General features: G+C 53.1%; 1 protein-coding gene across 1 annotated transcript in view; it reads left to right on the plus strand.

Annotated features, from left to right (window-relative positions):
* The window catches only part of GLI2 (GLI family zinc finger 2), a 259,722-nt gene that overhangs the window by 236,946 nt on the left and 9,603 nt on the right, over positions 1–13,173 (plus strand). The window contains exons 6-9 of the mRNA XM_064287308.1: positions 339–552; positions 1,820–1,942; positions 6,040–6,174; positions 11,710–11,859. Coding sequence (XP_064143378.1) covers positions 339–552; positions 1,820–1,942; positions 6,040–6,174; positions 11,710–11,859 — 622 coding nt within the window. The remainder of the gene's footprint in view (positions 1–338; positions 553–1,819; positions 1,943–6,039; positions 6,175–11,709; positions 11,860–13,173) is intronic.

A 13,173-nucleotide genomic window follows, 5' to 3' on the forward strand; every position in this document is an offset into this window, starting at 1 on the left:
TATCGAGTTTAAGACAACAAAAACCACAGAGCAGGGGAGATGCCAGGCTGTGGGGATGGGAAGGAGCCTGGCCTGGTACCTCCAGGGGACAAAACTGCCACAGTTGAAGAAGACTGGCAGGGCCTGAGACTAAGCAGGGAAGGGAGTCCTGAGAGGGCAGGCAGTGGGGAGCCACTGCTGGTTTTGGAGTGAGGGAAAGCCATGGTGCCATGGGGTTAGCAGCCTGCCAGTCCCAATCTGCTGGACAGGGTTTTCTCTGCCCAAGAAGCGTCAACCCAGCAGAGCCCCTGCCGCTGCTCCTGCCTCCACTCCATTACCTTGTCCCTTCTCCGTTGCAGCCCAGCCTTCACCTTCCCCCACCCCATCAACCCCGTGGCCTACCAGCAGATCCTGAGCCAGCAGAGGGGCCTGGGCTCAGCCTTTGGACACACACCACCCCTGATCCAGCCCTCACCCACCTTCCTGGCCCAGCAGCCCATGGCCCTTACCTCCATCAATGCCACACCCACCCAGCTCAGCAGCAGCAGCAACTGTCTGAGTGACACCAACCAGGTAGGTGGGCCCAGGAAGCAGGAGGTGGACCACCAGATACTCAACCGCCCCACAAGGGTTATCCATTCCCATCTCATGCCAGGAACCTGTGGAAGGACTCTGGGCACAGGCTGCCTGGTGGTAGGCCCTGTGGGCAAAGGCCAGATTGATGGAGCCTCAGGCTGGAGCAGGGGTAGTACTTGGTCCTGACACTGCCCTCACCGTGGGCAAGCTCCCAGCCTCTCAGTGACAGCCGCTGGTACGGACGGCTGGAACGGAGGGACTCCTGAGTCATAATTCTATGATGCAGAGTCTCATTTAGAACATGTGTTTGCCAAGGGCTTTGCAATGCATTTACATGACCCTTCTGTGGGGCCTCTGAGCCGCCGGCATCCTGGCACAGTGCCCAGCACACACAAGGTGACATTAGCTTATAGTGAATGAATGAGGTCCTGTTTTGCAGATGAGGCAATGTATGTATAGCGGCAGTGTCGTACAGTGCAAAGGGCACAGCTTTGTAGTCAGAACGAGTTTTGAATCCTGACTTGCCTGAAGGAGCACATTTCTTTACCTCGTTCGGCCTGAGCTAACTCACCTGCGGAGTGGAGGTCCTGCTCCCTACAGCGAGCCGTGGTGTGTGTAAAGAAGCCCATGAGTGAGTGGAGCCCCCAGTAGATCCTGGAGCTCAGGCCACACTCCTCACAACTCTCCAGAGGTGAAGCACCTTCCCCAGGCCACCAGTTGGCAGGTGACTGAGCCAGGTGTGACCATGTCCTGGGAAGAAGACCGGAAGCAGCCCCCCTCCCCCAGGTCCGCCTAGCGCCTCCCCTACAGAAAGTTGCCATTGGCTTTTGCAGCATCTCCTGATACTACATTTCCGGGCTCTCCTCCTGAGGGTGCAGCCGCTTCTCCCCTGTCCCCTGGGCTAGCCAGGCCCCATTCACCTTCTACCCAGAGCCATGCCTTGCCCTCTTACTGCAAGACACCCCCTGCTCTAGAGGGCTAAGCTGAGCTCCTCCAGACAGGAGCAAGGATACCCAGCTTTTTCCAAAGAGAGAGTCCCTTTTGCATTTCCCTGGAGTCTCCGGAAGGCGGAGGCAGGGGCTGCGTGGTAGGGAGGAAGAGCTGGCAGGCCAAGGTCTAAGCTGTGTCCTGGCCATGCCCTGGCTGGATGACCAAGCTGGGGGACTTGGTTTCCAACACTTCAAGTGAGAGGGTGGGCCCAGTCTGTGTGGGGGTGTCTGCTCCCTGCTCCCATGTGACAGGCCCCCCTGTACCCTACCTCTAGAACAAGCAGAGCAGCGAGTCGGCTGTGAGCAGCACGGTCAACCCCATCGTGATCCACAAGCGCAGTAAGGTCAAGACAGAAGCCGAGGGCCTGAGGCCCACTTCCCCACTGACGCTGACACAGGTACGTGCAGGTCCCGCCCACCAGGGTGTGGTTGCCTGGTTGCCTCTGGGTCCACCCAGCTGGAGCCTGATCCCTGTTGGTGAAGGATGCATGGATGCATGTGTGAGCGAATGAGTGAGGGCGCAGCAGGCGGAACTGTGAGCTTGGGAGACCAGGGCAATGACGGCCTCACCCCTGCATCCCTGAATGAGCAAGGGCAGAGCAGGTGCAGCTGTGAGCTCAGGAGACCAGGGCTGTGACAGCCTCACCCCTGCATTGGTGAATGAGTGAGGATGGAGCAGGCACCACTGTGAGCTCTGGGCACCAGGGCTGTGTCGGCCCCGCCTCTGCACCCGTAGAACCCTGCACATGTCATATACTTATCAAATACATGCTGAGTAAAAGAATAAGTGAATGAACTCTGACCTTCCATGAGTCCTCAGGCTGCAGCCCGGCTCCTACCAGTGCCTCACCCTGACCCAACACAAGCCAGCTGAAGCAAGCTGTTCCCCCACCATGAATGGGTTGGGCCTCTCTCATGTCCCTCTCCCTGGAGGCCCTCCCTTACCCTGCCCCTACAATCATTCTTACCTTCTCTGCCCTCCCAGATAATGGAACTTGCTTCAGCCCAGACTCCCCCTCTTAGTTCCTTGCTGCTGACACGCCTAACTCCCCACTGCGTGGTCAGCTTTTGAGGGGTGCCACACTGAGAGTGTGGGCAGTGGTCATTCAGTGGTAGAAGTCTTACCTTCCATGCAGGAGACCCAGGCTTGATTCCTGGCCGATGCCCCTCATGCATAGCCCCCACCCGAGTGTTAGTTGAGGCCTGCATGTCGCTGTGATGCTCAGCAGATTCCAGTAGCGCATCCAGACTAAGATGGACCAGGAAGAAAGGCCTGGAAACCTACTTCTGAAAATCAGCCACTGAAAACCCTATGGATCACCGTGGTCCAACCCTATTGTACATGGGGTCACCATGAGTGGGGAGCCAACTGAGCAGCAACTAACAACAAGCACAACTTCCAGAGAAGTACCTGGTTGGTGCCATATCACCAGGGTTTGCAGAGGGCCTGGCGGGCACTGGCTGCAGCACTGTTTTCTGATGACAGGTGCTTGTTTGGGTGAGTTAGTAGAGTAGTGGGGAGAGGGAAGAGAAGATGATTCCACAGCTCGGGACAGGCCTCTGCTGGCTGGAGCCTTTGCAGCTCCCTTTGGAAGTCTTTGCACTTACTCTAACCCGCCAAGATGGCAGACAGGCTGTGCCAGACTCTCGGAGCAGAGACAGAGGTCTGCCATGGGAAATGCGTGGCCAGCAGGCCAGCCTCCCCACCCAGGGTCCACCCCCATGACTACACGACCCCTAGCTGTGACACAAAGGTGCTTGCTGCCCCATCCTCACCTCCCCTGCGTCTGCCGGCCATCCTTTGTCAACACTGTAAACCATCAGGCATGCTCTAGGCACTTAATTTTCATGAAATATTGGGTCCTGTTACTGTCAGGCAGACAGAGGGGTTGATGACAAATTCTCCCCTCCCTGATGCCAGAGCCGGTCTCAGTGTGATGCATGGTTTCCCAGTCATCATCGGGGCGGTTGAAATTGATGAGGACAGCACAAATTCAGGGAAGATAAACACACCGGAAGGGTGAGAATGGGCCAAGAGGCAGGCACAGAGCACCTGGGGGCCCAGGCCCACCTAGCAGGAGGACTCTGTTCCTACCCTCAAACCCAGGCAGCTACAGAAGAGTGAGTCTCCCTTCCTGCCTGGCGTGTCAGTCGGGGGGAAGCTGTTTATCACAGGGAGGCTGTCACCATGCCACTCAGCGTCCCGGCTTGTTGGCAAGGTGGAGGCACTTGCCCTCCATGGGCGGAAGATGCAGCGTGATGAGTGCCCTTTCAGCTGGAGCCTAAAGTCGCAGGCTGGGGGCGCCCAGCCCAGTCTGCTGCCTTAGCAGCCTGTGCATTTCCTTTGCTCTGCAGCCGGTCTGTCAGCTGCTCCAGCCTTCTTTAAATACACAGGTATGCAGGCTATACAGACAAGGAAGCTATTTCCAGTGCTTCTTAACGTGCAGAGAAGGTGTGAGGAGGCCCCTCGTCCACTCTCCCACACAGGCTCACTCGACAGCCCCACAGATGATCCCCTGACTTAAAGTCCAGAGCAGAGACCTCCCAATGCACAGCCCTCACCTTGCCCTGTGCTTTCTGCTCCCCCCAAGGAGTTACTGTATTATCACATCATCATTTCCCTTCTTAGCACAAGCGGACTCATGGAAAGGCCCACTCTGAGAACAACCAGAAACCTCTCTTGGGAGGATTTGCAGCCCCAGCTGGACATCAGTCAGGGTGTGAGTCTCGGCTGGCCGCTCTTAGACAGGGCTGTGGCGTTAGGGATGTGGCTGTGGTGTGGGTGGCTGCAGCCCCAGCTTCAGCGCACCCCCGGCCTGTGGGGGCTCTGGCTCTTGAATAAAGGGTGAAGTTGTCCCCAATCACCTGGACTACAAATACTTACCCCCGAGGCTCTTTTGAAAGACAGAACATTTTCTTGGTGCTTTCTGGCAATAGTTTGAAATATAAAGCAAGTCTTTATAACATCTGCTCTTTGCTGGTCTTTGTCCAAGGGTGCCTAGCAGGCCGGTGGGATCCTGGGGAGTCCCTAAAGCACTTGCAGGCTTCTGCAGGCCCTTGCTGGGCCTTTTCTCCCAACTGGGGGCACCTGTGCCTCTCCCTTCCCCCTGCCTCTGGTACTTCTCACCCTGTCTCCATTTCCTCTGCTCAGAGGCTGCCCCCGCTCGGTTCTGGGCTGTAATCAGCTGGGGGTGGAGGTTAATTCCAAGGCTGTTGTTAGTTTGGGAGTAAAAGACTTTGTCTTCTTTGAAAAGAATTTCAACCACCTATGATTATGATTAGATGATGAGGCATTCGTGATTCAGTGGTAGAGTTCTCACCTTCTGTGCAAGAGATCCAGGTTCAATTCCTGGCCAATGCACCTTATACGCAGCCACCACCCGTCTGTCAGTGATGGGTGGTGCCTTGCATGTTGCTACAATGCTGAACAGGTTTCAGTAGAGCTTCCAGACTAAGACTAGGAAGAAAGTCTTAGAGATCCACTTCCAAAAATAAGTCAGTGAAAACCCTATGTATCACAGTGGTCGGATCCCCAATCGATCATGGGGATGATTCAGGACTAGGTGGCATTTCTTTCTGTTGTGCATGGAGTTGCCATGAGTGGGGGGCCAACTAGACCGCAGCTAACAACCACAACAGCCCTGCAGATGATCCCATTGCTGAAGGTCCAGAGCAGAGGCTTCCCAAACCCTTCTTTTACGTTGGTCCCAGTGCACAGCCTCTGGGATCAGGTGAAGGGAACATTTCAGGGGCTTTTCCTCCACCTCCTTGAAATGGCCCTGTGTGGACTTTAATGTGGTTGGGAGACTCGAGTCCAGGTCTAAGCTGCCATAATTGGCTGTGTGTTCTTGGGAGGGTAAGTAAACCTCTCTCAGAGCCTCAGTTACCCCAGCTGTAGAACAAGAACACAAATGCCCATGGTTTGAGGGCTGTTGCAGGGGAAACTGGCCTTAGCAGTGAGTCCAGGTGCATCGTATGCCCCGAGGAGGAAGGATACTATGAGAGCAAGGGCCCCGGGGCCAGGAGAGAGTTATGCTGGGTTTCCTTCCACCTCTAGGCAGGATCAGACCCTGTAGATGGGATAAGTAAGAAAACACCCCACTCCAGAGCCTGCTGGGCCCATCCCCACAGAGGACATAAAACCAAACAGAAGCCATGAACTCCGTGCCCTGCCCTCCTTGCCACATCAGCAGAGCGAGGAGTAATGGGCAATGTGGTGACAAGCAGCTTAGGCAGGAGGGAGGTGTCGGGACAGTGTCAACAAGACAGCAGGGGGATGGGAGCCAAACAGAAGAGAGACTGGAGAAAGGGCTGAAAGGTTGATGAGCGAGTGAGTGTGTGTGTCTATCATCTATCCATCCGTCCACACAACCTTTACCAGCCCAGGGTCCTGGCATCGCCTGCCAGGGGGCTGACAGCAGCACCCCCTCAGGCCCTGCCCTCAGAGCCAGATGGTTGGCCACAGCTCACGGGGGTGTGCTCTCTTCTCCCCCAGGAGCAACTGGCTGACCTCAAGGAAGACCTGGACAGAGATGACTGTAAGCAAGACCCAGAGGTGGTCATCTATGAGACCAACTGCCACTGGGAAGACTGTACCAAGGAGTATGACACCCAGGAGCAGCTAGTGCACGTAAGCCTCTCAGCCCCAGCAGCCTGCCCACCAGGGTAGAGCCCAGCCTACATGGGGGCTTAAGCCTTCCACACCCTCTGCTAGAGAGAGGGCTGGAGGAGGAGGCCCCAGGAGCTGCCTGGGCCATATCCCCAGCAAGTGGAAGACATGCAGGATTATTTATGCATGTCCTGCATGTTGCTAAACGGGGCTTGTAAATATATATATTTATGTGTGTGTATGTGTGTGTGTGTATAGTACAACAGAGCAGAAGAAAAATAAGTAAATGAGAAAATCAGGAGGAAAGGAACATTAAAATGCAGCCAGGAGTAGAGTTAGTATTAAAATTGGAGCTTCCTAGCAGCCAGTGCAAAGAGAGGGAGATAAGATTAGTTAAACCAGCCAATATCACAAGATATTAACAAATCTGGATCTGGGGCCTGAAGGTTTTCTCCCATGGAGGAAGGAGTTGGTAATTTCTTCTCGGAGACCAGCCACAGGTACCTAGTGTATGTTGGGTGCAGGTGAGTGTCTACACACAGATCGGGGAGGGGGCTACTTAAAATGCCCCTGGGTACTGACAGGTCAGCCATGGGTGCTGGGTGGACCCTTCAGGGTGTGCTTCTTGGTCCCCACTCAAAACTTTTCTACAGGAGCATCCAAAATATTGGCTGTCAGGAGATTATGTGCGTGGTAGGTGGAGCAGGGGCTTGGTGAGTGAGGTGCCGGGTGTAACCTCCCAGCCTCCGTTCTTTCTTCTGTGAGGGGGTGAGGACTGAATATGATGCCACAGCTTACTCGCTAGTGCTCCCTGCATGGTGGCTCCCTCCTCCTCCCCTCTTCCCCTCTTCAGCCCTGAGCATTTCTCTGCTCTGTCCGGAAAAGAACTTACTTTCAGGGACAAGTCTGCTCTCTACTTCTTGGTAAATGAGTGTCAGTAAAGATGAAGCCCACACTAAGTTAGTACCTTAGATGCCAGGTAGACTAGAGACACACACACACACATTTATGCACACATATTTACACACACATTCTCACACACACTGACACACTCACACACATACACTGTCTCATACCCACATACACACACTTTCATACACTCACTCTCATACACACACTAACACACACGTGCACACGCTGTTGTTCTCATTATGAAACCACCTCAGAGGGCCATATTTTTCCCCAGCTCTGCTTCCTGTATTCATGCAATTCTGCTCTCCAATACTATGGGTTTCTCTTGCGTTTAGACATTTCTCCCCAACCCCCGCCGCCCCCACTGCACCGTCCCGGGAGACCAGATTTTCCCAGCAAACACATTGGAGCTGCCATGGAGCCTAGGAACCAGGGTTTTATCTACTCCCTTCTGAAACACGTTTTCATTATGTGCCCCCTCTTTGGAGTCAACAAGTCCTAGATGGAGAAGGGGGCGAGTTAGCACCAATTGTAGGAGAAACGAAACTTAGATTAACGGAGGAGACTGGCAGCATCCCAGGCCTAGAGAGGCCGAAGCAAAGGCGCAGAGGTGAGAACACAAAACGTGTGTCCGGAAGGAACCCCCGGACACAGGCAGGTGGGCTCAGAGCCGGGGCGGGGGCTTCACTGCAGACTTCCGCCTGTGCCCAGCCATGTCCGTGTCTGTACGCGGTGTGGTGGCCTCCTACCTGGCCTCAGGAAGAGCAGACTCCTTTGCACCAGAGGAGTCAGCCCCCTTTCTCTGCTCCCTGGGAAAAATGGATGGCGACGGGCACACAGGGAGTGGAGCACCTGGCTGAGTGTTAACAATTCGCTGCGAAGTAAACCAATAAGAACAAAATGGAAGGCGTTATCAGGAAGCATTTTTACCATTTGAAAGGCCTTAGAAATGGAAAGTGAGACTAATGCGATACTGTCTCCCTGGAAGGTGAAAGCATGCAGTAGATTTCACTTGCTCTGGTGCTGGCATTTTCGGGCACACATTTGGGTCAGTTGTGCCGAGTGTGAGGGCCAGCAGATTTCTATCTTCCGAGTGAGGTGCTGCCGGTGGCTGGGTGCCCAGCGCTTGGGCAGCCTTGTGGGTTGCAGAGGTCTCCAGCAGTGTAATCCACTGGCAAGCTAATACAAGCTTCAAATGCCAGCCGTGTATGTGATTTTATGTATCCTATATGAGTCAGAATCGACTCGACGGCACTGGGTTTTCTGGGGGTTTTTATGAGCATGTTAGGTCTCCGAGTGGGCAAGCAGTTTGCTCCTGGTTACTAATGGGAAGGTTGACAGTTCGAACCCACCCAGTGGCACCACAGAAGAAGGGCCTAGCGATCTGTTTCTGTAAAGATTACAGCCCAGAAAACCCTATGGAGCAGTTCCACTCTGTAACACAACGGGTCGCCATAGTCAGAATCAACTCGACGGCATTGGGTTTGGTTTGGTGTTTAGGAGCACATTAAATAGAAGTAAAAAGAAATAAGTCAAGTTAATTTTAGTATTTTATTTAACCGAATATATCCAAGCTATTCCTATTTCAGCGTGTAATCAATATAAAAAAAACTTTTGAACTATTTTACATACTGTTTTTCATTCTCCATCTTTGACACTTGCAGCCCGTCTCAGCCTAGAATAGCCACATTCAAATGCTCAGCAGCCTCATGTGGCCAGCAGCTTCTGTACCAACAGTGGGGTCTGGAGTTTGCAGGGTAGTGAGTGGGTAGGGGGAAGTAGATCTGGGAGAAGGAGTTGTGAACAGAGAGAAGAAGGGCACGGGAACAGGGGAAGGGAAGGGGAGACCGCCAAGACCTCAATGTTCCTGCTGTTCCCTGTGGGGAAGCACGCCCAGCCTGACCCATGATACAGGCGGGACATGACCTTCAAACTAAGAGGGAGATAGAAGAGGAAGAGCTGGGCCTTGTTGGGGCCCAAAGAGGCTCCCTGGTGGCCTTTAGAGAGACACCTCAGTGGGAAAGGAAGCAGGAGGACCATCTTCTTTTTCACTCTACTGTGTAAATGACTGTCTTAGTTATTTAGTGCTGCTATAACAGAAATACCACAAGTGGATGGCTTTAACAAACAAGTTTTTTTTTTTTTCTTACAGTGTGGGAAGCTGAAAGTCTAAATTCAGGATGCTAGCTCCAGGGGAAAGCTTTCTCTCTCTGTTGGCTCTAGGGGAAGGTCCTTTTCATCAATCTTCCCTTAGTCTAGGAGCTTCTTAGCACAGGGACCCCATGTCCAAAGGATGCACTCCACTCCTGATTCTTCCTTCTTGGTAGTTGGAGGTCCCTCTCCTCTCTGCTCACTTCTGTCTTTTATATCTCAAAAGAGGTTGACTCAAAGTACAACCTAATCCTGTAGATTGTGGTCCTGCCTCATTAATATAACTGCCTCTAATCCTGCCTCGTTAACATCATAGAGGTTAGGATTACAACACATTGAATTATATCAGATCACAAAATGGTGGACAACCACACAATACTGGGAATCATGGCCTAGCCAAATTGACACACATTTTGGGGGAACACAGTTCAGTCCATAGCAATGACTAATATCAGCTACTCCCTACTCCTCAGTGAAATAAGCAAACCAAAGGATTAAAGGCATAAAGGGCCTCCACGTATGTCAACATACACCAAGCTCCAGTTGAACCAGTTGTCATTGCATCTGCTCCAACTCAGGGCAACTCCATGTGTGTCAGAGTAGAACTGTGCTCCATAGGGTTTTCAATGACTGATTTTTTGGAAGTAGATTGCCAAACTTTTCTTTCGAGGCACCTTTAGGTGGACTGAGCCGCCAACCTTTCAGTCAGCAGCCAAACACATTAACGGTTTGCATCATTCTGGGATTCCAAGCCAAGCTCAGAGGTACAATTCCCCCTGCTCCAGTGAGGACTGCAGCCTTTGGTTAAATAATCAAAGCAAGTGACTAATTACTGAAGGGTCCACCCAGTGCAGTCTGCTCTCTGCGTGTAACAGAACGCTGTGGTAGCACGTTCACCCTGTTACAGGAGAAGCCACTTCCACAAAAGCACACAGGTAGCATGACTTTGATGAGCCCAGGGAAAAAAGGGTGGGCACAGGGACAGGAAAAAGAGAAAAGTTAGCCCTGTGTTCCTGGCCCGGAGCAATGTGTTAGGTGGTGTGGGCCAGGGAACCAGTCCTTCAGGGAAGGCTTCCCAGTGTGGCCTGATGGCTCTGTTAGCCCCTGAGAAGTAGATCCCTGCAGGGCCATGTGGTAGGGTTGCTGGAAGGTCAGTTCACCCACCCTTGGTTGCCCCCCTTGCTCTCCTGGGCCACTTTGTCCCAGGGTGGCCTCCACAGTGCCCAGCGCTCACCACGAGGGCCGGAATGGGCTGCATCCACACTTCCTGCCAGTGGCCCTAGGCCAGGCATTTAGCCTCCTGGGCCTCTGCCAAGGAGACAAAGCCATCATTTCATGGGCTCACTGCCAAAAAGAGGCCAGCATGTGTTTGTTTCCAGTATAATGAAAAATTCGATTTGAAATTTCTGAAACAGTAGGAGAGGATTCCTGTGTACCTGGCATGGGCTCACGTGCCCCGCTGCATTAATGAGCACCCCACAGTCTGCAGCCAGGGCACCATCCTGATCTCTGTCTCCCCTAGAGTGGGCGGGCACCTTTGGTCTTAGATGGTCACTTTGATGACTCATGGGAAAATGGAGGCCAGACAAGTGGCACACAGTAGGTTAGCATGTAATGACAGCTGACGATAATTTGTGAGGAGTCCTTTGTTTGGAAGACATGCATATGGCCTGGCATTTAGTAGGTTTTTTTTTTAATCTTGTTGGATGAGTGAATTTACATAGTAGGTAGAGTGAGCAGTGAGGTGAGTGGTCCCACATAATAGTGGGGGGCAAGTGGGGCAGGAAGTCTGTACACAGAGGGGGAGGGCTCATAGTAGGATGTGGTCTGGTGGGTGAGTAGTCTGCACATAGGGGTGTCAGTGAGGTAGGTGGTCTGCACATAGTAGGTGGGGCCCAGAGGTGGTTGATCAGCTCACACTAGTAGGGGTGGGTGCTCAGCTCACAGTAGGTGGGGCTGGGGGTGGGTGGTCAGCTCAAGTAGAAGGGGCCTGGGGGTGGGTAGCCTGCACACAGTAGGTGGGGCCCAGTGATGGTTGATCAGCTCACAGTAGTAGGGGTGGGTGGTCAGCTCACAGTAGGCGAGGCCCAGGGGTACATGGTCAGCTCAGTAGGTGGGGCCCGGGGGTATGTGGTCAGCTCACAGTAGGTGGGGCCCGGGGGTGTGTGGTCAGCTCAGTAGGTGGGGCCCAGGGGTGGGTGGTCAGTTCGTAGTAGGCAGGGCCCAGGGGTGCATGGTCAGCTCAGTAGGCGGGGCCCAGGGGTGCATGGTCAGCTCAGTAGGCGTGGCCCAGAGGTGCGTGGTCAGCTCAGTAGGTGGGGCCTGGGGTTACGTGGTCAGCTGACAGTAGGTGGGGCCCGGGGGGGTGGTCAGCTCAGTAGGTGGGGCCTGGGGGTGGATGGTCAGCTCAGTAGGTGGGGCCTGGGGGTAGGTGGTCAGCTGACAGCAGGGATAGGTGGTCGGGCTCACCCTTCCATGACTTGCTCCCCACAGCACATCAACAACGACCACATCCACGGGGAGAAGAAGGAGTTTGTGTGCCGCTGGCAGGCCTGCACGCGGGAGCAGAAGCCCTTCAAGGCACAGTACATGCTGGTGGTGCACATGCGGCGGCACACTGGTGAGAAGCCGCACAAGTGCACGGTGAGTGCAGTCCTGGCCCCGTCCCTTCCTGCAGCACTGAGCTCAAGACGTTGGCCAGGCGAGGTGGCTCTTGGTTGAACGTGTCTGACCAAAGGCAAACTGGGGGTAAAATGGGCTCCTTGCTTGGGCAGGTCTGCCCGGCGAATTGTCTGTCTGTTCCTACCCCCATCAGTTCTCGCTCCTGGGTCTCTGCTCCTCTGAGTCCAGAAGCTTCTCACCTAGCTGCTGTCCCAGACCTGTGGTTTCTCTGGGTGTGGGCACCTGGTCGCCAGGGTGGGTGCACTAGTGTCTGCATCACTGTGAGCCCCAAGACCCAGCTGCACCCCACCGTTGGCGTGGTGGGGCAAGGCCTGGGTGGAGGGGCTGGCTCCGAGGTGACCCGCAGTCTGTCGCTGCACAGAGCAAACTTCATCGGTGATTCCCAGCTTGAGCAGCGATGAGCTAAAAACCACTTCGGTTGAGTTTTAAAAAAAAAAGACTTTAAAGATAAGACCTTTCATACCCCTTATGGAGTCAATAGCATTTGTGACCGTACAGGTGAGGCTTCCTATTTTTAGCACAGAAACCATTCCCCTTCAAAGGGCGGTGGTCCGGGGATGCAGTGATGTGGCTGTGACTGAAGCATTTGGGACATCCTCTTTGTGAACTCCTGTACTTCATTATTTCTGAGATGACCATCTTGTTCTCAAGCTAATATCCCTAAAATCAGGCTGTGTCTTAAAATCACTGGTGTCCAGGATTCAATGAAATATGACACCTTTGTTGACAAGTTTTTTTTTAATTGAGATAGAATTCACATACCATGAAAATTTACCCTTTTAAAACATATAATTCAGTGGGTTTTAGTATCTTCACAAAGTTCTACAACCATCACCACTAATTCCGGGACATATTCATCATCCTAAAAGAAACCCTATGCCTGTTAGGAGTCCCTCCTCAGCTCCCTCCCTCCCAGCCCCTGGCAACCCCTAGTCTTTTTTCTGCCTTTGAATTGGCGTATTCTGGACATTTCATATAAATCGAATCATGTAATCTGTAGCTTTGGGGACTGACTTATGTCACTCAGCATAATGTTTCCAAGGTTCTTCGTGTTGTAGCATCAGGACTTCATTTTTCTTTATGGCCAAATAACGTTCCCAGCGTACGTATGTATCTCATTTTGTTTATCCATTCTTCTGTTGATGGACACTTGGCTCAGCACATTTAGAGGCACAGAAAAGTTCGAATCTAGGGAGTGACGTTGGGTAGCAGTTAACAGCCATGTTTATAAAGAGGGTTTAATGATGGGGGAAGGTTCTCACAATCTTGTATTAA

Source organism: Loxodonta africana, chromosome 6 (genome assembly GCF_030014295.1).
Source record: "Loxodonta africana isolate mLoxAfr1 chromosome 6, mLoxAfr1.hap2, whole genome shotgun sequence".
Taxonomy (NCBI): Eukaryota; Metazoa; Chordata; class Mammalia; order Proboscidea; family Elephantidae; genus Loxodonta; species Loxodonta africana.